The sequence below is a fragment of the Pimephales promelas genome, chromosome 12 (genome assembly GCF_988280905.1).
Source record: "Pimephales promelas chromosome 12, fPimPro1.hap1.1, whole genome shotgun sequence".
NCBI lineage: Eukaryota > Metazoa > Chordata > Actinopteri > Cypriniformes > Leuciscidae > Pimephales > Pimephales promelas.
The window spans coordinates 1,196,033-1,220,074 of NC_142780.1; the positions used below are offsets into that span (position 1 = coordinate 1,196,033).

General features: G+C 37.7%; 1 protein-coding gene across 3 annotated transcripts; it reads right to left on the minus strand.

Moving 5' to 3' along the window:
• Positions 1-1,458: 1,458 nt before the first annotated feature.
• Positions 1,459-23,616, minus strand: sim1a (SIM bHLH transcription factor 1a). 3 transcript variants are annotated; one of them, XM_039651225.2, is made up of 12 exons: positions 23,433-23,616; positions 22,667-23,006; positions 19,076-19,155; positions 18,438-18,527; positions 18,233-18,341; positions 18,066-18,151; positions 16,683-16,882; positions 15,394-15,500; positions 14,788-14,935; positions 7,919-8,084; positions 5,916-6,315; positions 1,459-4,961 (listed from the first exon to the last, which is right to left on the minus strand). In XM_039651225.2, the coding sequence occupies exons 2-12, from the start codon at positions 22,839-22,841 to the stop codon at positions 4,297-4,299; spliced, it is 2,226 nt and encodes a 741-aa protein (XP_039507159.2). In that variant the 5' UTR covers positions 22,842-23,006; positions 23,433-23,616; the 3' UTR covers positions 1,459-4,296. The 3 variants fall into 3 exon arrangements, with proteins under 3 accessions (XP_039507159.2, XP_039507158.2, XP_039507160.2); XM_039651224.2 differs by having other exon boundaries at positions 22,667-23,157; XM_039651226.2 differs by lacking the exons at positions 19,076-19,155; positions 22,667-23,006; positions 23,433-23,616 and having other exon boundaries at positions 18,233-18,337.
• Positions 23,617-24,042: the final 426 nt, after the last annotated feature.

Sequence of the window (24,042 nt, forward strand, 5' to 3'; positions counted from 1 at the left end):
GTGTTGTAAAAGTGTGCTTTAGTAGAAGCGGACCTATACTGTATGCTTGCTTATAATAATCATACATTTTTGACAAATCAGAAATCAATCATTTGTTTTTGTACAAATTCATACAAAATTGCCAGTTTATCAAATACATTTTCTCATGAGATCAGGTCGGGGTCTGTAGGTAAAAAAAAAAAAAAAAAAAAAAAAAAACATGAAAGAAAAATAAAAACAACCTTTGCTTAGTTTGTTTTGGTAGATTTACCTACATTTTCATGCATAAAAAAATATTTTATTCCTTTCCAGTGTGTGTGTGTGTGTGTGTGTGTGTGTGTGTGTAAATGTGTGTGAGAGAGGCTATGTGTGTGAGAGAGAGCATGTGTGTGTGTGTGTCTGTGTGAGAGAGAGAGAGAGAGAGAGAGAGAGAGAGAGAGAGAGAGAGAGAGAGAGAGAGAGAGAGAGAGAGAGAGAGAGAGAGTGTGTCTGACTGTGTGTACTGTAGGCCTGTGTTGGAACAAATACTTTTCAATTAGATCCAAAGTCCCACTGAAGGATGTGGAGTTTTCTGATGTATCTGATGTGTGCGCACGAGGCATTTCGAACAGAGACAAGTGTGTGTGTGTGTGTGTGTGTGTTGGGAATGGGATGTAGCCTATGTAGAGTCACAGCAGCGTCACTCTTTCTGTTACTCGCTGTTGCCTAGCAACACACCTGTCAGGACGGCCAAGGGTTTACCTGAGCTTCCTCACAAACACACATCACACAAAACACACTATTCAGCTGTCAAAGAGCCCGTTCTCAACGCTTCCACTCCTCAACGTGTGTTCAAGTCTCATTTCAGGATTCAGAGCCAGAAAAACGAAAATGAAAACAATCGCGATTTGGCAAATACACATAATTATACATGTAGCCTTTACATGTATCCTCCGTCTTTGTGAATTAACAACCAGAACTGAATTAGTTCCACCTAATTCAATAGTCCTTTCATAGGATTTGAGTTCTGCTCCTTTATTTGACCACACACACACACACACACACACACACACACACACACACACACACGGGTCTGGCAGATGGAATAGCCTACATTTGTGCAAATTATTTCTAATTGTGAGCTAAAAATAAATTTAACAAATTAAAAAAAAAGCCACAGCATAATATAAGTATTTTATGAAGGACATGATCTTCATTATCTGTAGAAAAGCATGTATATGCAAAGTGTAAATACAATTTAACAGCCAATGATGTTAAAATATGAAATATTTAGGCCAGATTACGGTTTTGTTTTTTGAGATTCATGTATTGTTTTATTTTTTCTGTAACTTTAGTGTTCATTGGACTTTATGAAGTAAAATGTTAGTGAATGTTATTTTAAGACAATTGAATCATAAATACATGCAAGAGTCTTGACACAAAAATAAATTGACAAAATAAAACGAATAAACAAGAACCATGCAGCCTTTCAATAAATGAACATCTTTGCAATCGTTTATTCATTTCTCAAGAGAGTATGAAATATCATATTAAACATGAGTAATGATCAAATTAGTGTGGCTATATTTATCAGAAGATATTTTTAACCTGAGTTCTTCAAGGTCTCACCGGATGAACAATGTCAAGATTAAAAGCAAATCAATTGTGCAACAGTTATGCTGCAATATGAAAAATATTATGTTCAGAAACACTGATGCATGAAAGAAAACAACGGCATTTAATTTTGATGCCAATACTGAAAATCATAAATCATAAATAAACACATCTTATTTTAAAACAACTTAATTTTTTTTCCCATTCACATAATAAATACATTTTGCAGTACCATTTTGCATTATTTTATTTGGTGTGTGAGGAGGGGGGGGGGGGGCATTTTGAGTATATACATCATAAATATGGTTTTCTCACTCTGAGAAAACAGCCAGTTTCTTATAAATACATGAAGAAGGAGTGAGGTAAAGGCTGGAGTCCGTCAGTGTAAACCTCAAATCACCAAACAGCAGCAACTGTCAATCACACACACACACACACACACACACACACACACTTATTCAGCCAGCCTAGAGTCGCCACTCCATTTATATTATTGGTACAGTTATTCGAGGGTTTCATAATTGCATAATCTCAGTTTTCATTATAAAAGCTGATATTTAAGAGGCTTGCAGAAGGACAACAAAAGAGAAAAAGAAAAAAGGTTCATTTGTTCCAGTCAATAATATACAATAATGTGCTCAACCGATTTTTTTTTTTGTTTAAAAAAATAAATACAAGTTTCAAATTGAATCTTCAGCCCAGATGGACAGCATATGCAACTACAAAAAAAAAAAAAAAAAAAAAATCCCAGTACACATGAGCTATAAGATTCAATTCTACAGCAACCTTAAACAGTTATGAAACAATAATAAATTAATGCTGCAGTTTGCATTAGAACTAGTTATTGATCAGCATGCTACTTCCAATTTTTTCTTGCAATATTAAAAAGTCTATTCTTCAATGCCACAAATGTACTCGTTAACATCAGACGACTGCTATGATGTCTCGTCAAGTATCGAGGGGAAACGATCCTGGAGGCGATTCGAGACCATGGATGTGGAATTGTTGCATTAAAAATAAACCAAAAACAAACAATCCCAAAACATTTTTTACGTGTAGCTTTAAACACAAAGTATCTGTGACCCAACAGTAAATTAAATAATTAAATACTTTAGATTAAAAAAAAAACAAAAAAAACGCTATTACGCAGTCTTGTAATTTCTTGATATTGATTAATGTCTTCCAGAGGTGATTTGGGAAATCCTCATTCATTGAAGAATTTACAGCTTATAATAGTGGTCGAGATAGAAATGTGATAATCGGGTAAATAAAGTATTTGACAAACAAACCCTTTTCTGTCGAGTGTCGCTTTCACAGATTAATACATTGAACAAATGTTCTTAATCTTGTTTTTCAGTAAAAATATCTCAACAGCAAATAAGATGTTTATTATCATATACAAAATTGCATAAGATAATTAAAGACTTGTTTTCAATTTTCTTATTTTATCAATTAAGTGTTTGTTGTTCCTTCTTGAGCATAAACCTCAGTAAATTTGAAGACAGTAAATTATAAATGTATTCCCAGTGAAGTGTTTAGCTTTTCAGGTAAATGCATGTTTTAAGGATGTTTCATTCTTTACTAGTCAACAATTAACTCTTTCCCCACCGGCTTTCCGTGTGTTTTCACTGTTATACGGTAGGGGGCGCTGTTACACATCATCTGAAAGATGGCTGAATCTCCAGATCAAAACACAGGAAAGAAGAAGCGGAAACAAGCGATATCTTATGTAAGCGATGCATATTTAAAATAACGCGATCCTCAACATTAAACAGCATATAAACCAAGAAACGTGATTTTCTCAGCTTTTTGCTCAAAATGTTGATTTTTTATGAAAAAAAAGAATAAAACTGGTTTGTCGTTTAAAAGCAGAGGGTCTGTAGTTTCTTTTGATATATTACATGTTTAGATTTTAATACAACAAAATATTCCATGAAATGTTCATGAAAATAACAACCAGTCCCTCCAGGATTTCACGATTTTTTTTTTGTGATTTTTGCGATCAAAATGACTGATTTTGTGGTGGTAATTTCCAAAAATTTGTGAAAAAATTAGCGATTTATATATAACATTTACCATAATAGTATTCAGTCCTTCCAGAAAAACGCAGAGTTTTTTTGTGATTGTTGCGGGCAAAAATTGATTGATTACGCGGCTCGTTTTCTTTAAAAATGCGATGGAATATCCGGGATATTTATGCAATTTTATGCAATGAAATTTTGCACGGAAATCGGCATATTATGCGGCAAAAGTGCGGCGTATTTGAAAAAATGCGGCCCCCGCGTAAATATGCAGACTTTGGCTGATTTTGCATTGAATTCAGTGATCGCATAATCGCATTTTTCTGGAGAGACTGAACAACCCGATCTCACGGCATTTCGTGAGTATTTTACGAGGTGGCCAAATCGTACGAATTCATACAACCTCGTGTACATTTCGCTAAATCGTACATATTTTATGAGTTGCCCAATTCACATGGATTCGTACGAATGACCTACTTCTGACTCCGCCCCTAAACCTAACCGAGTACAAGTGAGGTTGTAAGAATTCGTACGAATTAGCCACTTTATACTCTAAACGGGTCGCGAGATAGCATTGAAAATGATCAAAAATGCTGGCGGTGACAACTTTTTTGGGGGTTGAAAATGCTGGTGGGGAAAGAGTTAAGAGAAAGCAAATCTAGGCTAGCTTGTGCGAGTGAAGCGCCGAGTGGCTGGATTAGCATCAGCTGCCGTTGGTGATGATGACGGAGGTGCCTTTATGACCCGGCGTTTGCTCGGCCTGCATGCGTAGATGAGTGGCCATGTCGTAATGGGAGGAGCCCGAGCACCCCAGGGAGTATCTTTGAAAGCTGTCGGCCTCGTACAGATGTTCTAGTGCGTAGCTGGTGAGCGAGTAGGCCGTGTGTTTCTCCAGGTACTGGCGGGTTTGTGAGGGGTAGAGCGCGGGGGTCGGAGAGACGCCGCACGTTGACAGCGGCTGCTGTTGGGACGAGGAAAGCTCGTTTTGCATGAAGTCTTTACTTTTCCCCAGTCTGTCGGCGATGGGGCTGCTGAGGCGGGACAGAGGAACAGGGCTGGGGGCGGGGCTTATCCCCTGAGCCGGCCCCCGACACACCCCTCCCTGCAAACCCGACTGGGGAAAGTCCGTGTGAAAAGACGGGCCGTGGCTCTTGGCCAGACCGTTTGTAGCCTCCAGAGGTATTTCTGCAGGAGGCTTTCGCAGCTGCAGACGACTCTCCTCCTCTTTGATCATCTGTTGCGTGGCTCGAATCAATGTCTCAATCTTGCTGGGCTCTTGAGGACTTGCGCGGTAGCGGTCGCCTGAGTCGCTCGCGGAGCCGCCATCGGGTGAGCTGACCACGCTGTCCTCGTCCCAGTGACCCCTCACTGCAAGGGCAAGAGATCAGCGTTACCAGGTGGAATTAGACAGTGAACTAAAACAAACACTTTTTTTCTTTGGCTGAGTGGAACAAAAAAGAGGGAACGATCCCTTTCAATTGTTCCAGAGCGCAATCGTTATTTTACGGGGGTTTCACACTGCGGTCCGAGTCCGAGCGCCAATGTTGGCCCGGCTTCACACTCAACTCGACTCTATCGAACCCTGGTGCACTTGTGTTCATCTTACGTCATCACAAACGAGCACGCCGCATGATAGTCAACAGAACAAGGGCAATATATCGTGTTTTGGAGCTAATATGAGCAGCCGAGTAAACGACACTTCACGATACGATATGTCTTTCGCTGCTTCTCGGACTCTGGACAGTGGATTGCCGTTAATTCGCCGCCCTGATTGCAAACTCTATGCGCAAATACTCTGCGCTTACTAGTATCGAAGGTCAATCATCAACACTATCATCCCTGACATTATTAAACGAAATATATCGTAATCGGCTAAAGTGCATGTGCACGTTACTTAAGTTTGCTCCAGAATCCATGTTGCTTTCACATTCACATTCTTCAGGTCGTCTCGGGTTCGGTACACATTCACATTAGTCCTTTTTCATGCAAACCGTGCCCCGTTTTAAACTGGCAGTGTGAAAGCACCCTTAAACAGCAGGTTAAGAACATTATCATATTTGGAGTGTGCCTGTAACCTTTTACTTGGTTCTAACCGGTCATGATTTGGAAAGCCAAAACCTATTGTTTCTGCTCTGAACAAACCGAAATTAAAAACATTTTTACCCTTATGCATTACGATTCCATACATATCACGACACTGAACTCACAATACAATATTATTGCGATACTCTGGGTGAATTATACACAATACATATAGTCACTATTCATGACACGTATTGATGCATTTATGTATTGCGCTAATATCCACTAAAAGAAACACACCTTGCAGGCTGTGGATGGAGGCAATGTGTGGCATCACAGCATCAAAACTGTCCCCGTTCTCGGACGAGGGCTTGGGTAGCGGGAGGACGGAGCGGGCCGCACCCCACCACGCCTCTCGCCCGGGCTGAGGGGTCCCGAGGAAGTACCGCCCGGCCTTACAGCGCCCCCTGTCGCAGGACTCGGAGTGAGTGTGTCCGTAGAGGTCGCCGGAGGAGTGGTCGTCGGTCAGCGGGAGGCCGTAGCACAGCGGCCGTGGTTCGGAGAACTGTCGGTACACGCACGAGGAGTCTACGCCTTCGCACTGCTCCAGAAGCTGAGGAGACGCCGAGTCAGTGAGGGGACTCCCGCCCCACGGGCTATCCTGATCCGACTCCGAGCGATCCGTGGGGAAACCCGGATACTTCACAAGAAAAGAAGACGCATTAATGCAGTGGTTTCTATCAGTGTTCCTGGAGGCTCCCCAATAGTACACAATTTTGGATGTTTTCCTCATCCATTTCAGGTCTTTGGGCCAGATTCACTAAACAGGGCAAATTAGCGTGAGAGCACAATCCCATAAAAGCAGCGATGGGAGTGGAAAGCTCAGCCAGACGATACACAAATGAACGAACACAGATGCAGCTGGATCATTTCCATGAGGACCAACACAAACTACAAAGAGCAGCGCAAGTTTAAGACATGGTTTCTTTGGAGAGGTAAATAATGGAACTAATACCAGTAAATCTTAATTACATTGCATGATTCATTTAAAGGGGACATATCATGCAAAATCCACTTTTTTTAGCCCTTAAATGCATTTTGTTGTATATTTGGAGTGTTTATAAGTACAGAAAAGATGAAATTATTCTCTTCAGGTGCTTCGTTTATATCTTTATATTCTGTTTTGGTCATATTTTTCAACCTGTTCAGATTTTTCTGTTCTCTATGACATTTTTTGAGCAATATTTGCTTGATGGACAAGTCTTCTGTTGTTGACATTTTATTAACGTGTGAATAAAAATGTTCTTTGAAGGTATCGTATATAATCGTATATCTCTCATCTCTCATCAAACTACAATAATAGCCGAACGTGGGGAGTTGAACCGACCGTGAACTCATGGACCTGGAGAGCGGGCGGGGTGTGACGCATCTCCTTTTTATTTAAAGGGGCCGCTTTGAAACGGGTCGCTCACAGACGCACATCAGAAAAGGGGCTTGTGGAGCTATAATAATGAGGAATTCAGACCCGAGCATTGCAGTTATGCTTTATATAGACCACAACGGTATGATTTATATGTAAAAATGAATGATTTAAAAGCATGATATGTACCCTTTAAAGTCTCTCCTCCCATACATTTTGCATCTGAAAGGGAAACTCCAACAAATGCATACGCAGCTGCAAAAATAACCCCGTGCAAGCCTTTTCAGCGCTCAATTTTCACTGCGTGTCACAAGTAAATCATTTTTGGAACAGCAAACGGTGGTTAAGTAAATCTGGCCCTTAGCATCTCTACTAATGAGCTGATGAGATGTTTCTGGTGTGTTTGATTAGGAAGAGTTGTCTAGAGTTGGGGTTGTATGAATTTGTTAGGTCGTGCCGGTATATGTAAAGCACTTTGTGTTGTTTCTAAAAGTGCAAGATAAAGAAATGTGATTGATTGATTGATTGATTGATTGATTGGGGTGCCTCCAAGAACAAGGTTTGGAAACACAGCCAACTTATATGACTTTACCATTAAGGGCAAAGGTAAAATTAAGCACAAGTGTGATTTACACACATGGATCAACATCCAACCCTAAATCTACCCCAACCCTACCCTTAAAATTATAGTGCAATGATTGCATGTTATTCCAGGGGGTAACCCTATCACTAGCCCAAAACCTTAAATTAGAAGGCAATGATTGGTTTATGAGAATGTCAGGAACATGTCCTCTGTAAATCACACTCGAAGTCTTCCCAGCAACACAAGACCTTCCTCGAGTTTCCAATCCAGCCGACTGTACGGTGCTCCTGTGACACTGACCTGTGAATACGGAGACAGCCTCGTTTTGGTCTTGGTACGTGACACCCTGCTCTTGCCGACTCGTCTGTTCTCGCTGGCGGGGTTGGAGGGGCTGTTGTAGGTGAACGAGGGTTTGGTGGACGTCACCTGGTCTAAAGACAACTGTAGTCCTTTGTACTCCGTGTCCCTGTTGAGAAATGACAACGACATTGAGCGTCGGACGCTGCGACTGCGTTAAGAAGCCGTGCATTGGCGCATTTCTCCTTCACCTAAATGTACGGTCAGGCTTTTTTTTTTTTAAAAAAAAGAGATTTTTCAGGCTCCATGCTCATTCGTGAAGCAGTGTGTGAGGAAGACTCAAGGACAGAAAATGAATTGCATTGTTTCTCCTGCAGGATTGGAACAAGGCTCCTACAAACATACGGCAGAGGGCTGGAGGCTCTGTTCAAATACACAGTGAGATTAAGAGCTATGTCTGGCTAAATCAAACCCACACAGGGATCACCACATAAGGCATAACTAGGAAATGGGAATTGATTTCTCAGTAAAGTGCTGTATGGATTTCTGTTCTCAGTGATGTATAACTTTCAGAAAACAATGGCTAGAACGTATGCTATCCAGGCGCCGACGGCGGCTCCCTCCCGGCTCAGACTAATGGGATTGCACGCAGATGGCGACATCGTGGAAAAAGCACATACACCCACACAAACGAAACGCACGTGCACGTCCATTCGATCGCTGATGTGAAGTTGACGCAAATTGTTGTACGCTCTCCGAAAACAGTTTTTCTGGGATCAGGGCCTAAACCCTTTAACGGAGTAGTTCCCTTCACAATTTCCTCTCCCCCACGTCATCCAAGATGTTTATGTCTGTCTTTCTTCAGTTGAAAAGAAATTAATGTTTTTGAGGGAAACATTCCAGGGTTTTTCTCCACATCGCAAACCAATGGTTTTCCAATGGCGAGGAGTCTTATCTAGAGAAACCATCGTCTTTTCTAACCACTAAACTCTCTGCGATGCGCCACACATTACGTCAAAAATGACATTTTCTTCTCCAACTTCAAATTCGTTCGACATTGTGTTTTACCTTTTTTTTGGCAAACGGCGTTTGACTTGGTCTTTGCACGTTGGCTTTGTAAACACTGGATTGTTTCTTTCGCCCACTCAAAAAAAATTAACTACGGAGGTTGTGCACTTTACATAATATATTTATATATAGTTTACTTGTTAGTGTTTTTTGACTTTACATGTTTTTTTTTCTATTAAGGTCTATGCAATTGTGTCTCAACTTGGCAGTACAAAACCCTAATGTGTTGTCTAAACACAAAACCATTTATGTTAAGTAAAAAAAATGTATAGTGCGAGCCGACTGCCGTTTTGCCCCACCTTAATTTTATTGTGTTCAATCTGCTTAAATCTACGAACAACTTAAATTTACTTAATCCGTTTGTGTTGGATTACATGATTGATTTGTGTTGCCTTAGCTGAAACTGGGCGGTGCTTTTAGTTCCCAGCATGCTTTGCATATGGTTGAATTAAGAGCGAATAAATGTTAAAATTAAGTGTTATTTTATGTTTTTTTGAGAAATTTAGAAAAGGGGAAGACTTGATAGTGTGTAATAGTGTTTAATGTTAAATTGTATTGGAATTATTAAACCGTTTAAATTACCATTGTGGAGAAGCTGTCGACTGATTTCATTATTTTCAATTGCTTTGAATGAAGGAGCATGTAAATCTTAGCATTCAAGATGCTAATATGTGCTTCTGCTAACAAAAAGCTAGCTAATTAATTGTCACTGAATCAAATGATATATAAATGGATGAATGAATATAATAAAATGCCTTTGAATCATGTCAGGACGCCTTTAAAAATTCACGTTGAGACTACTTAAATTGGGTAATTTAAAATTACATAATTCTACTATGTTGAAGTTACATGAACAAATTTGTTTAACGTAATCCAGTTACGTGGAACCTGTTGACAAATTAAAATTAATTAAAGCCAACATATAATTTTTTTTTGAGTGTACGTTGCGCTTTGACCGTTCCAACGTGATTATGCAAGATGATAATTTCTGGTTAAAAACTATATAAGAAGAGTTCAGATGCAAAAGCCTCTAAATGCCATTTGAAATTTTCATCTTTAATGATGATTTTTATCAAGCTTGTATATTTAAGTTCAGTAATTTCACTTAAATGGCAATGATAATTACCTATTAATTGTTATTTAAGTGAAATTACTGGACTTAAATATACAAGTTTGATAAAAATCATCATTAAAGAAGAAAATTTCAAATGGCATTTAGAGGCTTTTGCATCTGAACTCTTCATATATATATATATATATATTTTTAGAAAACGGCGGATGGTTTGTCTAGATCAGACTCTTATTCCTCGGCTGGATCGTGTCGAGGCCCGTTGGACCATTGAAGTCACTATATATGGAGAAAAATCCTCAAAAACATTTCTTTTTGATTGACGAAAGAACATCTCGGATGACACGGGGGTCAGTAAATGATCAGGAACTTTTAATTCTGAAGTGAACGATGCAGCAGGTTGGCTCAGTGATTTAGCGCACACACACAGTCTCATTCATCTGAGCCGCCATTCTCACACACACACACACACACAATCTCATTTCACACCTCACAGCCCGTGTGAGTAGACTGATAACACCACGATAAGACGCTAGACCCTTCCACCTCGTTTCCTTTTCTCACCAAACACTCGCTGTGCATTTCTGAATGAGAACGGGGAGGTTAAACAGTAAACGGATTGCTCATGGAAATCAAGGAAACCAAATCAAGGAATATGACAAAAACACACACACTTAGCGAGCTGTGAGCTATAAACACTCATCATCTTTACAGCCTATTAATTAAACCTCATAAACACTTTGCCTTTATAGCTGTGGCTGAAGAGCGGTCTGACACTCGAAGGCCATTGGCTGACGGCATATCAAAAGCAGTGCGTTTTAATGAAGGTTCGTCTGGCGTGCAATTCATTTACATCTGTAACAGATAGATAGCGAAGGAGGCAGAACGAGCGGGGGGGTCGATGCTCCAGATGCTGGCATCACTTCTAATGGGCTCTCTGGACGTGTGCGTTTCGCTCTTCCACACACACACACACACACACACTCAAAGCCGTGTGTGAGCGATGGCTCCATTGCTCAATCACACCTCATTCTTTCCAGGGAGCTCCAGTGGAAAAGTTCATTGTGGTAATGCACAGAGTTTGTCAGTATGAATGCATGACAAATAAATCATCTACGACCTCTGGCTCCCATGCAGTTCCTGTACATGCAGCTGGCATATCCCTGAACTGACTGACGGGCACCGGGGCAGCTTTGAGTCTGCAAACACCTTAATGATATCGAGTCGGACCCACTGATAGTCCAGGCTCACCGAGATGAGCTATTCGTCGACAGATATGGCTTTGCCTATGTTAGTCATGGAGTCAGTACTGGCCAAACGGGAGATGTGTGTTTATAGGACCCTGTCAGTTATTAACATTAAGACTACACAGTGGTGGAGGAAGTACTGAATCTCAGTACTTAAGTAAAAGTACAAATAACCAGATAAATATTTACTCTAGTAAAAGTAGAAGTAACACAATGACAACCGTACTTAAGTAAAAAGTAAAAAGTACCTGATTTTAAATGTACTTTAAGTATTAAAAGTAAAAGTATTGCATGACAATTGATTCTCTTAATGACTATTTTCTAATGATTAATAAAACATTTAATTCTAACTCATTCAACCTAATACTCCTATAATGATGGAAAAAAAATGTTGTCACTTTTTCTGAAACAAGCTTGCAATTAGCCAATATAAACCATGCCTATCCTTACTATATGTTAATAACTATGTTTGGCAGTAAACGCGATTAATTTATGGTGTAATTCTGAACCTCTTGGCTTGCCATAATCCTAACCAAACGTATATTACACAGGGTGTGTTTCCTATGCACATAAAAACAAATTTTCGCGTATAAATTGCACGATAAACACACTGCGTGCGAGACGCATTTAGTTGATGTATCTATGGCAACCAAACGTCACTGGTGAGACAAACGTGCAACGAACGGACGGTCAGATTACGTTTTGGCAGGGGAAAAACTGATCAGAAAATATAATGAAAATGTAACAGAAGTTGTAGAAATGTAGTGGAGTACAAAGTATAATAATTGCTGCAAAATGTAACGAAGTAAAAAGTAGGCACTATTTATTCTACTTAAGTAAAGTAAAGATACGTGAAAAATGTACTTAAGTAAAGTAACGAAGTATTTGTACTTCGTTACATTCCACCACTGAGACTACAACATGATTTTGCATGTTCATAATTTCTTTGCAGGACAAAAACGATGTCGGCACAAATTTGATCGCATTATTATCAGAAGTAAAACAATAGACTGCGTACAACAAGCACAAAATAACACATTCATAATAATATTTGAAGATGTCAATTATTCTGTGTTTTGAATTGCATTATTGAACATTTGAGGACATGTTGACGTTCTGATGTTTATTTCGGTGCAAACCAATTAAATCATTTGGAAATCTTCTTTCACATGCATATACAGTCCCATTGGGGTGAATGCTTTTATTGTAAAGAAATTGATAGTTTTATTCAGTACAGATGCATTACATTGATCTGTGTTGTGACAGTAAATACATTTATAATGTTGCAAAATATCCCTCTATGGATTTTGGTTGCTAAGGTACACGACAATGGTTGCTAGGGAGGAATTTGAATTTCTATTTTCTAAATTTCGAATGTTCTTGTGAACGTTCTATTATAATCAAAAAAACCTTAAAAATGTATCTGCAAAACAGATAATAACCATAAATGTATCTTGATCATCAGATCATCATATTAGAGTGATTTCTGAAGGGTCATGTGACACTGAAGACTGGAGTAATGATGCTGAAATATTTAGATTTTACAATATATTACAATTAAATCATCATCAGGCTGAAGAGACCGTCTCGATCTGAGGTAAATGTATTAATTCTGGATGTTGAAATATACTCAAAATGCACCGTGTTCTTTAAACTATTAAAACTGATTATAAGCATGTCCTTTTAACCACTCTAAAACGCTTCACAGCTTTAAATCTGATTTAATGTTGCCGAATGATAAGTAAATCCATTTATAATGTTGCAAAATAAAACATTGTTCTTGTGAACTTTCTATTATAATAAAAAAAAAACCTTAAAAATGTATCTGCAAAACAGATAATAACCATAAATATATCCTGAGCATCAGATCATCATATTAGAGTGATTTCTGAAGGGTCATGTGACACTGAAGACTGGAGTAATGATGATGAATATTTAGATTTTACAATATATTACAATTAAATCATCATCAGGCTGAAGAGACCGTCTCGATCTGAGGTAAATTTATTAATTCTGGATGTTGAAATATACTCAAAATGCACCGTGTTCTTTAAACTATTAAAACTGATTATAAGCATGTCCTTTTAACCACTCTAAAACGCTTCATAGCTTTAAATCTGATTTAATGTTGCCGAATTATAAGTAAATCCATTTATAATGTTGCAAAATAAAACATTGTTCTTGTGAACTTTCTATTATAATCAAAAAAAACTAAAAAATGTATCTGCAAAACAGATAATAACCATAAATGTATCATGATCATCAGATCATCATATTAGAGTGATTTCTGAAGGGTCATGTGACACTGAAGACTGGAGTAATGATGATGAATATTTAGATTTTACAATATATTACAATTAAATCATCATCAGGCTGAAGAGACCGTCTCGATCTGAGGTAAATGTATTAATTCTGGATGTTGAAATATACTCAAAATGCACCGTGTTCTTTAAACTATTAAAACTGATTATAAGCATGTCCTTTTAACCACTCTAAAACGCTTCACAGCTTTAAATCTGATTTAATGTTGCAGAATTATAAGTAAATCCATTTATAATGTTGCAAAATAAAACATTGTTCTTGTGAACTTTCTATTATAATCAAAAAAAACCGCAAAAATATATCTGCAAAACAGATAATAACCATAAATGTATCTTGATCATCAGATCCTCATATTAGAGTGATTTCTGAAGGGTCATGTGACACTAAAGACTGCAGTAATGATGATGAATATTTAGATTTTACAATATATTCCAATTAAATTGTCATCAGGCTGAAGAGACCGTCTCGATCTGAGGTAAATTTATTAATTCTGGATGTTGAAATATACTCAAAATGCACCGTGTTCTTTAAACTATTAAAACTGATTATAAGCATGTCCTTTTAACCACTCTAAAACGCTTCATAGCTTTAAATCTGATTTAATGTTGCCGAATGATAAGTAAATACATTTATAATGTTGCAAAATAAAACATTGTTCTTGTGAACTTTCTATTATAATAAAAAAAAACTAAAAAATGTATCTGCAAAACAGATAATAACCATAAATATATCCTGAGCATCAGATCATCATATTAGAGTGATTTCTGAAGGGTCATGTGACACTGAAGACTGGAGTAATGATTCTGAAATATTTATATTTACAATATATTACAATTAAATCATCATCAGGCTGAAGAGACCGTCTTGATCAGAGGTAAATGTATTAATTCTGGATGATCCTTAAAAATATATCCGCATAAATATATCTAGACCATCAGATCCTCATATTAGAGTGATTTCTGAAGGGTCATGTGACACTGAAGACTGGAGTGATGATGATATATTTTGATTTTAAATGGTCCGATGTCTCTGGCTGTAAACGTATTAATTCTGAACGTTGACTACAAACTATTCAAACTGATTATAAGCACAAGTCCTTTTGAATCACTCATAGCTCTAAATATGAGCGCGGCTCGTGCATGCGGTGTGTGTGTGTGTGGACTCACGTGAGGACGTAGTTGACGCTGACGATGCAGTGAGGTCTGGAGGATCTGCTGTTGTGGACGATGGTGGCGTAACTCTGGACCCACACCCAGCCGCCCTGCTTCGCCAGGAACCGGTAGTATTTAGTGGTGACCTGTCCTTTAACCAGCACTACACACACACACACACACACACACACAATCAATGCAGGAACACATCTCGCACGTTCTTGTGTACTTCCATCCGCAAAAATTGTGATTTTTTTGTTTTGTTGGCCTTACGTGCGTTTCGTTTAAACCTTTTAATTCAGTAAAAGCTAAATACCGCTTTCATTTGCATGTTTAAACCATTCTCACACAGCCTAATAACTATTTATAGCAAATAATGTCACATAATAAGCGATGTTGTGCTGCAGTCAGGAATGCGATGGATAAAACAATGGATAATAGAAACTGGCTTCTCGCGTTAAATCTGGCGGGCTAATTTAGTTACAGATAGATTGCGTGTTTAATGAGAGTTCACGCTCAAATCAGCATCTCCTGTATGATCAATCGTGCGGGTGACGCGGAGAGACGTCGCTGTTATTCTTAGACGCTGTGGAGGAATGAGGAAAAACAAACCTAACTCACACAAGTGGTGCGCGCAGCGGAGATGGAAAGTGTCACAGCTGTGGACGTGATGATAAAGTGTCTTCTCGATCAAGTCTTGCGGCTCGTAGCCGGTGAGCTCCGCCACCCTGACCAACACAAACACACACACACACACACACACAACAGAATGACAATAGTGTTGGCGTGAGCACAAACACCTGTGCACACACACCGATCTGGTCAAACGTAAACCCAACGTGACTAAACACAGCTGCGTATGAGCATAGAGAGACAAATACGTGTTTAAACAAAGCTGCATTTACACACAAGCTTCTCTTTGAATCAGTCACTGCTTTGTACTTATTTTTCAGCACTTCAACAAAATTATATGTCATAAATATACATTTAAAGGAGTAGTTCACTTTTAAAAAACTTTTGCTGATAATTTACTCGCCCCCGTGTCATCCGAGATGTCCATGTCTTTCTTTCTTCAGTCGAAAATAAATTAAGGTTTTTGATGAAAACATTCCAGGATTTTCTCCACATAATGGACTTCAATGGGGTCCAAACGGGTCAAGGTCCAAATGAGAGTTTCAGTGCAAACTGTTCAAAGGGCTTTAAACGACTCCAGACGATGAATAAGGGTCTTATCAAGCGAAACGATCGCTCATTTAATAAATAAATAACAAAGTTTAAGTTTTTTTAAGCTCAAATGCTCGCCTTGCTCTGTTCTGTGTGACTCTCCTGTTACAGGAGTTCATCAAAATGAACAAATCTTTTCCTGAGTCAAATTTGACTTGAAAAAAGATTCGTTTATTTTGATGAACAGGAGAGTCACGGACGCGCATCACAGAACAGAGCAAGGCGAGCATTTGAGCTTATAAACTTAAACTTTGTTATTTATTTATTAAATGAGTCATTGTTTCGCTTGATAAGACCCTTATTCATCATCTGGAATCGTTTAAAACCCTTTGAACAGTTTGCACTGAAACTCTCATTTGGATCTTGGACCCCATTGAAGTCCATTATATGGAGAAAAATCCTGGAATGTTTTCATTAAAAACCTTAATTTCTTTTCGACTGAAGAAAGAAAGACATGAACATCTTGGATAACATGGGGGTGAGTAAATTATCAGCAAAAGTTTTTTTTAAAATTGAACTACTCCTGTAAGTACTGAGTAATAATAAGACACTGCATGTATTGACTATTGGGTTAGGGATTGGTTGAGGGTTAGTTGCATGTAATTATGCATTATTACTATGGTAAGTAACAAGGACACTGTAAAGTAAAGTGTGTTTGTGAGTGTGCTGAGCAGAACACACAGTACCTGGAGTCCAGGAAGATGAGCTTCATGTCCAGACTGGCTCTGAACATGAACATGTTGCTGTGGAGCTTGATCTCGGTGACGGCGCTGGGCGGCAGAGAGTGACCGACGGCCACGAGACCCACGTTCTGATAGCAGCCGTCGAACGGAGACATGTCCAAACTGTACTGACGGACCTTCAGATACCCGCTGCAGTGGATCACCTGGCCAAACACACACACACACACACCGACTTATGCATCAATACAGATCAAAAACACTCAATATTTAAGTACGATCTGTCTTTGCACATGCTGACTTTTTATAATATTCAATTCGAGTTTATTTGTATCACTCTTTTCACAATACACATCATTTTAAAGCAGCTTTACAGAAAATGCACGAGTCCACATTACATCTGTTTTCAGAGGAACTGTCTAAGTTATGCATTTCAGAAAATCACAGTTAGCGAAAAATTTATTCATTTATACAATGTAATAATTAAAGTCAAAAACAATGAGCTCATTGAAGTAATAAATACTTGTTTGTTAACAAATGCTTTAAAATATGATGAGATCCTCACACTATGTAACATTAAAAAATCCTCACGATAAGCTTCGATATAAACTCTAGGATTCTTGACTCTTTGTGTCTAAAATGATTGCATAATACTTTGTTTAATTGGTTATTTCAGGTTTTTATAGTGATAATGCATGTTTATGAGCTTCTAAATTCATAAAATGTAATTATAGTTATATTCATAAAATTATCCCATGATGGGAAGCTCTCTATATATGAAGAGTTCAGATGCAAAAGCCTCTAAATGCCATTTGAAATTTTCTTCTTTAATGATGATTTTTATCAAACTTGTATATTTAAGTTCAGTAATTTCACTTAAATAACAATTAATAGGTAATTATCATTGCCATTTAAGTGAAATCACTGAACTTAAATACACAAGCTTGATAAACATTTTCATTCTAGAAGAAAATTTCAAATGGCACTTAGAGGCTTTTGCATCTGAACTCTTCATACGAAGTGTTTAAGATTCTATATAAGAAATATTGACCTGTATTCAGCCTGATTATGCTTATAATAAAGATAATGTCCATTAGTTAACTACCTTATTAATATGGACTGAGAATGAACTCATTCTCTTATTTAATATTAATTTCAACATTTACTAATACATTATAAACATCGAAGGTTGTGTTTGTTAACATTAGTCAATGCACTGTGACCTAAACACACAATGAACAGCTGGATTATTATTCACTAACATTAATGTATTATTAGTTCATACATTAATGTTAACTAATAAACCTTATTGTAAAGTGTCACCGATACTTGAATGCACAACAGCACACACACACACACACATCAATAATAAAGATGAGGACGGCCTACCTTGTATCCGCCACACGTCAAGCCTGCGTTTCTTTTAGCAAGGACGCATTTCATTCTCAAAAAGAAAGATCGCTCCATTTCATATTCTAGAACAAGAACCGTAAGAAGCAGAAGGTGAGTGAGTGCATTAACAGATGGAGATGAACAGGAGTGTGTGTGTGTCTCACCGTGGACGAAGTGTGAATGATACGGCTGGTGTGCGGTCAGCACTGCGGTCATCTCGTCGTGGTCGGCCGGGTGGATGTACTCATAAATACTGTTCCCCGTCAGCTCTACCTGTTAGAATGAGCTTCTGTCATTGCAGTCAGAGCTGACACACACACACACACACTGCGACCTCGAGACAGACACACACTGAAACACGCACGTTACCTGTGACAGCCCTAAATGCACCGATGCCGTTTCGGAAATGTACATGATTTTCCCATCAGGAGCCACCACAAAAATGAAGCCGTCCAAAGTCTGAAGAAAATAACGGGACACTTTATTCCTACATGTTCCATTACTATAGTAATTACTATAAAATGTGTTTAATTACATGTAATAGAAAAACATGTAGTTAATTATTATTACTCAAAAAATTGAAGATTTGAAAATTTAAAGGACAATTTATTGATGCATTTATTTACATTAATTCATTATCTCAATCAATTGTTTGTCATTTTAGGACAGGATGTAATACAATTAACATTTGAATCATTGATCAAATGTGTAAGAATAGGCCTAAGTAAAACATATAAATAGAGGAAGCATTTATAAAAATAAGTTTAATCATTTAATGAAATTATGAAATATAATAGCTACCTACAAAAATCTGATTAACACTTAAAACAAATTTAAATCTTGATATCTCGATGTCCACAAGCAATGCGACCCGAACTGACACGATTTCGACACAATCGTTCAAAAAAAAAAAGTCCAATAGTGCAGTTTCATAATTTGATATCAGAATTTGCACATTTGAATCATTACATCTAACTTGAATAATATATGATGTGTGTGTTCTCTACCTGAAGCAGATGAGAGCCTAACTCTCGGCCCACATTATCCAGAGAACCGCGACTCACGTGACCCCAAGATTCGCCGAGACCTGAACAAACACACCCGTTTATTACAAATAAAAATATGGAAATCACACAACGAGCAGACTTTAAAAATAATCAAAAACAGAAATAAAATGCCTCTAATGTTCATTCGTGATGGAACAATAATAGACTACAATTCTACAACAGCAGCACAAAAATAGGCTAACAGCAGCAAAAATAATAGTCTATCGTCATCTGACGATCAGTTAGTCAATATTTTAACACTGTATTGACTGTAAACACGCTGAATGTAAATGAGGAGTATTTATGAAGGCGGTGAAACTCGATAAAGCAAACAGTCTGACACACACAATCCTTATTGAAATGCAAATCACACGAAAACAAACATCAGACCAAAGCAAAAGCTCTGATTCCACTTTAATATTAAACAAACATGGAGTCCGCGTTTATCCCATAGGTTTATCCAGCAGAAACAATCGCTATATATGCTCCTCAAATAGCTGACTGAAAACAACCATTTTCATATGTTTTTTTTATCAGACTCGCAAGAAATATACAGATACAAAACGTAACTCTCTTGCTGCTTTTAACAAAATAAATATTTTAATATTATGATAGCAACAGTGATCGCTAGATCGAGACAGAGCTTTCTAAAGACAGTTTATGTTATACAAATATTTAAGTTTATTAAATAACTTTTAATAAATAAAAATTATTAAATGAATAATTATTTATTAAATAAAAACATTTATATTAATAACAACAACAATAATAATACAACTGTCGGAACAATCGTAATTGCTCTCAAAACATGTCATAGGGCGCGATTTAACCGCCGCCTGAGGCAATGCGCGTGGACGCATCCCGATGGATCCAAATCTAGACACAAATATGGACAAACCCAACCAATATTTAGTTAAAAAAAATAAACAAACGCTGGGTGAAAATAAGTTCGAAAATATAAACAATAGTTTAAGCTTAAACAGTAAAAACACAAGTTTTTTTTTAAATGTAAAACAACCGTTGGTTTTAAAAATGTAAAAAAATAAATAAAAAAAATAAAATAAAACGACTCGTAGGTTTAAAATGTAAGTAATAAAACGAACCGTTGGGGTTAAACATATAAAATAAAATAAACCAACGGTTGTCCATGTGTGACCCAAACTGGGTTAAAAAACTGCATTTTTTAGTGTAAAGAGAAGTTCTGATGATTCGCCGGGAATGAATGTCTCTGAACACCCGTGAGCTCATCACATTATGAACTTACATCAGCAATAAGAGACAGACACACACACACAAAAATAAGAATATTTCAATGAATCACTACAGCAAAAATGTGTCGGTCATTTTAACAAAGTCATTTTAAAGTTATTCAGTTCTTCTGGAGAAGCGCTGAACCCGTTTCTTCGGAGAACATTTATTTTCACAAGCCCGAAATGTCTTTTAGGCCTATTTATTATGCCAAATGCATTCTCTAATAGGTATATAAATAATCGTTATATAGCCTAAGCTGTTGCCATTTTTGATTTTCGAATGACCGTAAAACGAATTTACATCCAAGACATATCATTGGTAAAAATAAAATACAAAATTCTTCAACCAAATATGAGCGAAAACCACAGAGGGATAAAAAGGCACCAGATAAATAAAAAACGGGAAACTATGCCTATTGCGTTCAGTGGATTTATTAGACTGGTGGAATATTCGAGGATTATTTGACAGCAGTGTCCGTCAGAATTATTCTCTTCACAGCCGAGCAATAAATAACCACCATAAAACCACCTTCCTTCATTTTCTAATAAAACTTTACTGTCTCATTTCCTCGAGCTGTCTTTACTCTGACCTCACTGACCTTTAACCCGCGCGAGTTTCATTCACATCAAAACATTGAATGATTCCGGAGCTGGACAGAGAGAAGGAAATGTGGATTTTTACCATATGCTTATTTCTATATAACCTGTAACACGCGCACACCGCGAGCCGAATAGGCTACACATGTAGCCTAATTCACACGAATATAAACATGTTACTTCACTCCTGAGTCTCTTTATCGGGTTCAGACAATCAAGCAGCTTCGTGTCTGTTTCAAACATTTCCATCAAATATAATAGATCTAATGTATAATAAACATAATTTCTCTTTTTTTCAAAATGATATTCAAGCCATAATAGGCATGTCATCACATAAAGCAGGAGTTATGCTGTGATGTATTTACACTGTTTTAGCTCGTCCTTTCTCTCGATGTTACTCCTCATTTTATGCCTGATGAAACGCCGCTGAGTCAGGGCCGGCTCTATCCCTTTGGTTGCCCTAGGCAAGACTGTTTTTTTGCATGTATATTTATTAATAAGAAATAATTAATTAATGTGTATATATATATATATTTTTTGTATTTTTTGGTACATTTAAGCACATTTTTTTTCGACTTATGGCCAGTTGTGGTCTGTGCAATATTAAATATTAAAAGTTCTAAACCTAAACCTACAATTATGTATTATGTATGCCTACTGTTCTTCTATAGTAATGATAATATTTAAAATAATACATAGCATTTTGTTGGTGTCTCCGGAGTGATGGCATATCCACAAACTTTTTACATTTTTTTTTCAATATTTTTTTTTTACATCCTTTTACATTTTTCTTTTAAAATAATAATAATGTCGATAATATTTGTTTCGTGTCGTTATGTTCTGTCAGGTGTTGATCGGACGATGATAAGTGCCGTTGATCGTCTTCAGTAGCCTAACGCAGAACAGAAATTGGAAAATAATCCGCTAATAATCTCAAAATATAGGACGTCTGAGTGCGAGTGTCGGAACTATATACATTCAAATACAATCAATCTACTTGCTGTAATAAAAATCACGAAACCCCTTTTTGCTTTATACAATTCAAGAAAGCATATAGGCTACATTTTTACATTATAAATAAAGAGAATAAAATTAAAATGCAGCGATGTGGCAGGCCGCAAATACCTTCATGTTTTCTCTCCGCGTGCGCGTTTTAAATGACGAACAGGCCTCAAATAAAGTCGTCTTGTTAAAAATGTTTAATCACTCTTCAGTTGCGTTTTTTTGGATGTTTGATGATGTTTGATGATGATTTCATAAGGTCCATATTTTCTGAAAATGATGTACATGAGATCCAACTGTAAACCGCTGTCCTTTAAGGCCTTCACTGTAGCATATCTAAATCAAAAGACTATTAAAACAATAATGTAATAAAATAAAATAACGATACACTAAAAAATGCTGGCTTGTCTCAACCAATGTTTGTGTCAAATATGGACAAACCCAACCGTTGATTTAAATTAGCCTACATTTTTAAACCCAACGGTCGGTTTGTCCACTCAGACTATTCATATGAACGGTTAATAATTTTAGTAATAACACCACATTAATAATAATAGGCCTATATTCTTCATATTATTACAGCTGACAATAACACTAATAGGCCTATGCTGTAACTTTTTCTAAAATGAATTAGGCTTCACCCAGAAGACGCCGTCCAAAACCCAACACACACACACACACACGCACACACGGTGTTCCGTACCTTCAGGGAACACTATCCTCATCTTCAGGTAGCTGGTGGTCAGTCTGATGATGGAGGCTTTGTCCAGCTGAGAGGTGATGGCCGAGGGTAGAGGCAAGAGTTTGGCGAGCTCATAAAACTCGCTATTCTCCTTCTCTCGACGGGTGCGCGCCGCGTTCTTCGACTTCTCCTTCATATTCCCGGTGACTGACAGCAGATCAGATCAAGATCTCAGATCAAACTCAAGATCTCAGCACGGTTACCCGCATAGGAAGGGTTCAGAAGCGTCCTGAAAGCGTTCCTGCCATTCCCAATTCCCAAACTCTTTCCCGCTGTTCCTTAAGATGTTTTACACGCAGACCTGAGACAAACACACCTTCATGATTATGATTAGTTTGTCTAATCCGCAGTGAGTCTTAATTTACACACATGAAATCAATCCACTCGGGCCCAGAATCTCTTCATTAGGAAGTTCCTTCCACCAATCCATCCATCAGAAGCGCTTAATATTCCTGGAAAACAGCAGATTCACGCTCATTTCTCTTCCGACCTTTAGATGCACGTGTCTTGAGGAAAACGCTCTAATTTCTAAACTATACCACACATTTAATATTAACATTAAATGAACGTTTATTATCTTAAACTGCGCATTTTCTTTCTACATACAGTTTTGACCTCGGCTACTCTATTTTTGTATGCATGCGGGAATGTCATTGCGTATTTCGCCTTTATAACATCATCATTTGTTGAAGTAAAACTTTAGGCGAGCACTTGCACGTCACCTTACCTCATATATCAGATCACACTGCGAGCTCGCGCTGCCTTCATAAATCCATAACTCCACATCGAGAATTATCCAGCCTGGCGTTAATTCGCGCTCAATTCCACAGCAAACACGGGAAACATCTTTGTATCCAGAAGGATCGTGTTTGGAGGAGTTTGCTGAAGTCTTTCTGTCTGGCTAACACTCGGACCCTCCCCTGATCTCAGCTCATTGGACACCGAAGGACCGGACAGGGTTTTCCCGGGTTTTCCCATTGGATCGCATTATAGCGGCCGATCCACGAGGAATCGGGATTTGTTCGAAGCGCTGACCTCTGACCCATAAGACACTATGAATAACATTTGCATTTAAATCTATCTATCTATCTATCTATCTATCTATCTATCTATCTATCTATCTATCTATCTATCTATCTATCTATCTATCTATCTATCTATCTATCTATCTATCTATCTATCTATCTATCTATCACCAACATTTAACTACACATCTATAATATGCAATGTAAAAAAACAAAATGCAGGTGTTCATGTGATTTTAAAGGCATATACACTAGAGTTGGTGTTATTATTGTCCTGTTTTTTAATCTGCAGAAACACAGATCTGCGGTCCA

Excerpts from the sequence above, each read along its gene's own strand:
- sim1a (XM_039651225.2), bottom strand. The coding sequence starts at position 22,841 with ATGAAGGAGAAGTCGAAGAACGCGGCGCGCACCCGTCGAGAGAAGGAG. Across the intron at positions 19,156-22,666 it reads GAGGATAGTGTTCCCTGAAG|GTCTCGGCGAATCTTGGGGT; the intron begins GTACGGAACACC and ends GTGTTTGTTCAG. Across the intron at positions 14,936-15,393 it reads CCGCTGCGCGCACCACTTGT|TGCTGGTTAAAGGACAGGTC; the intron begins GTGAGTTAGGTT and ends GTGTGTGTGTAG.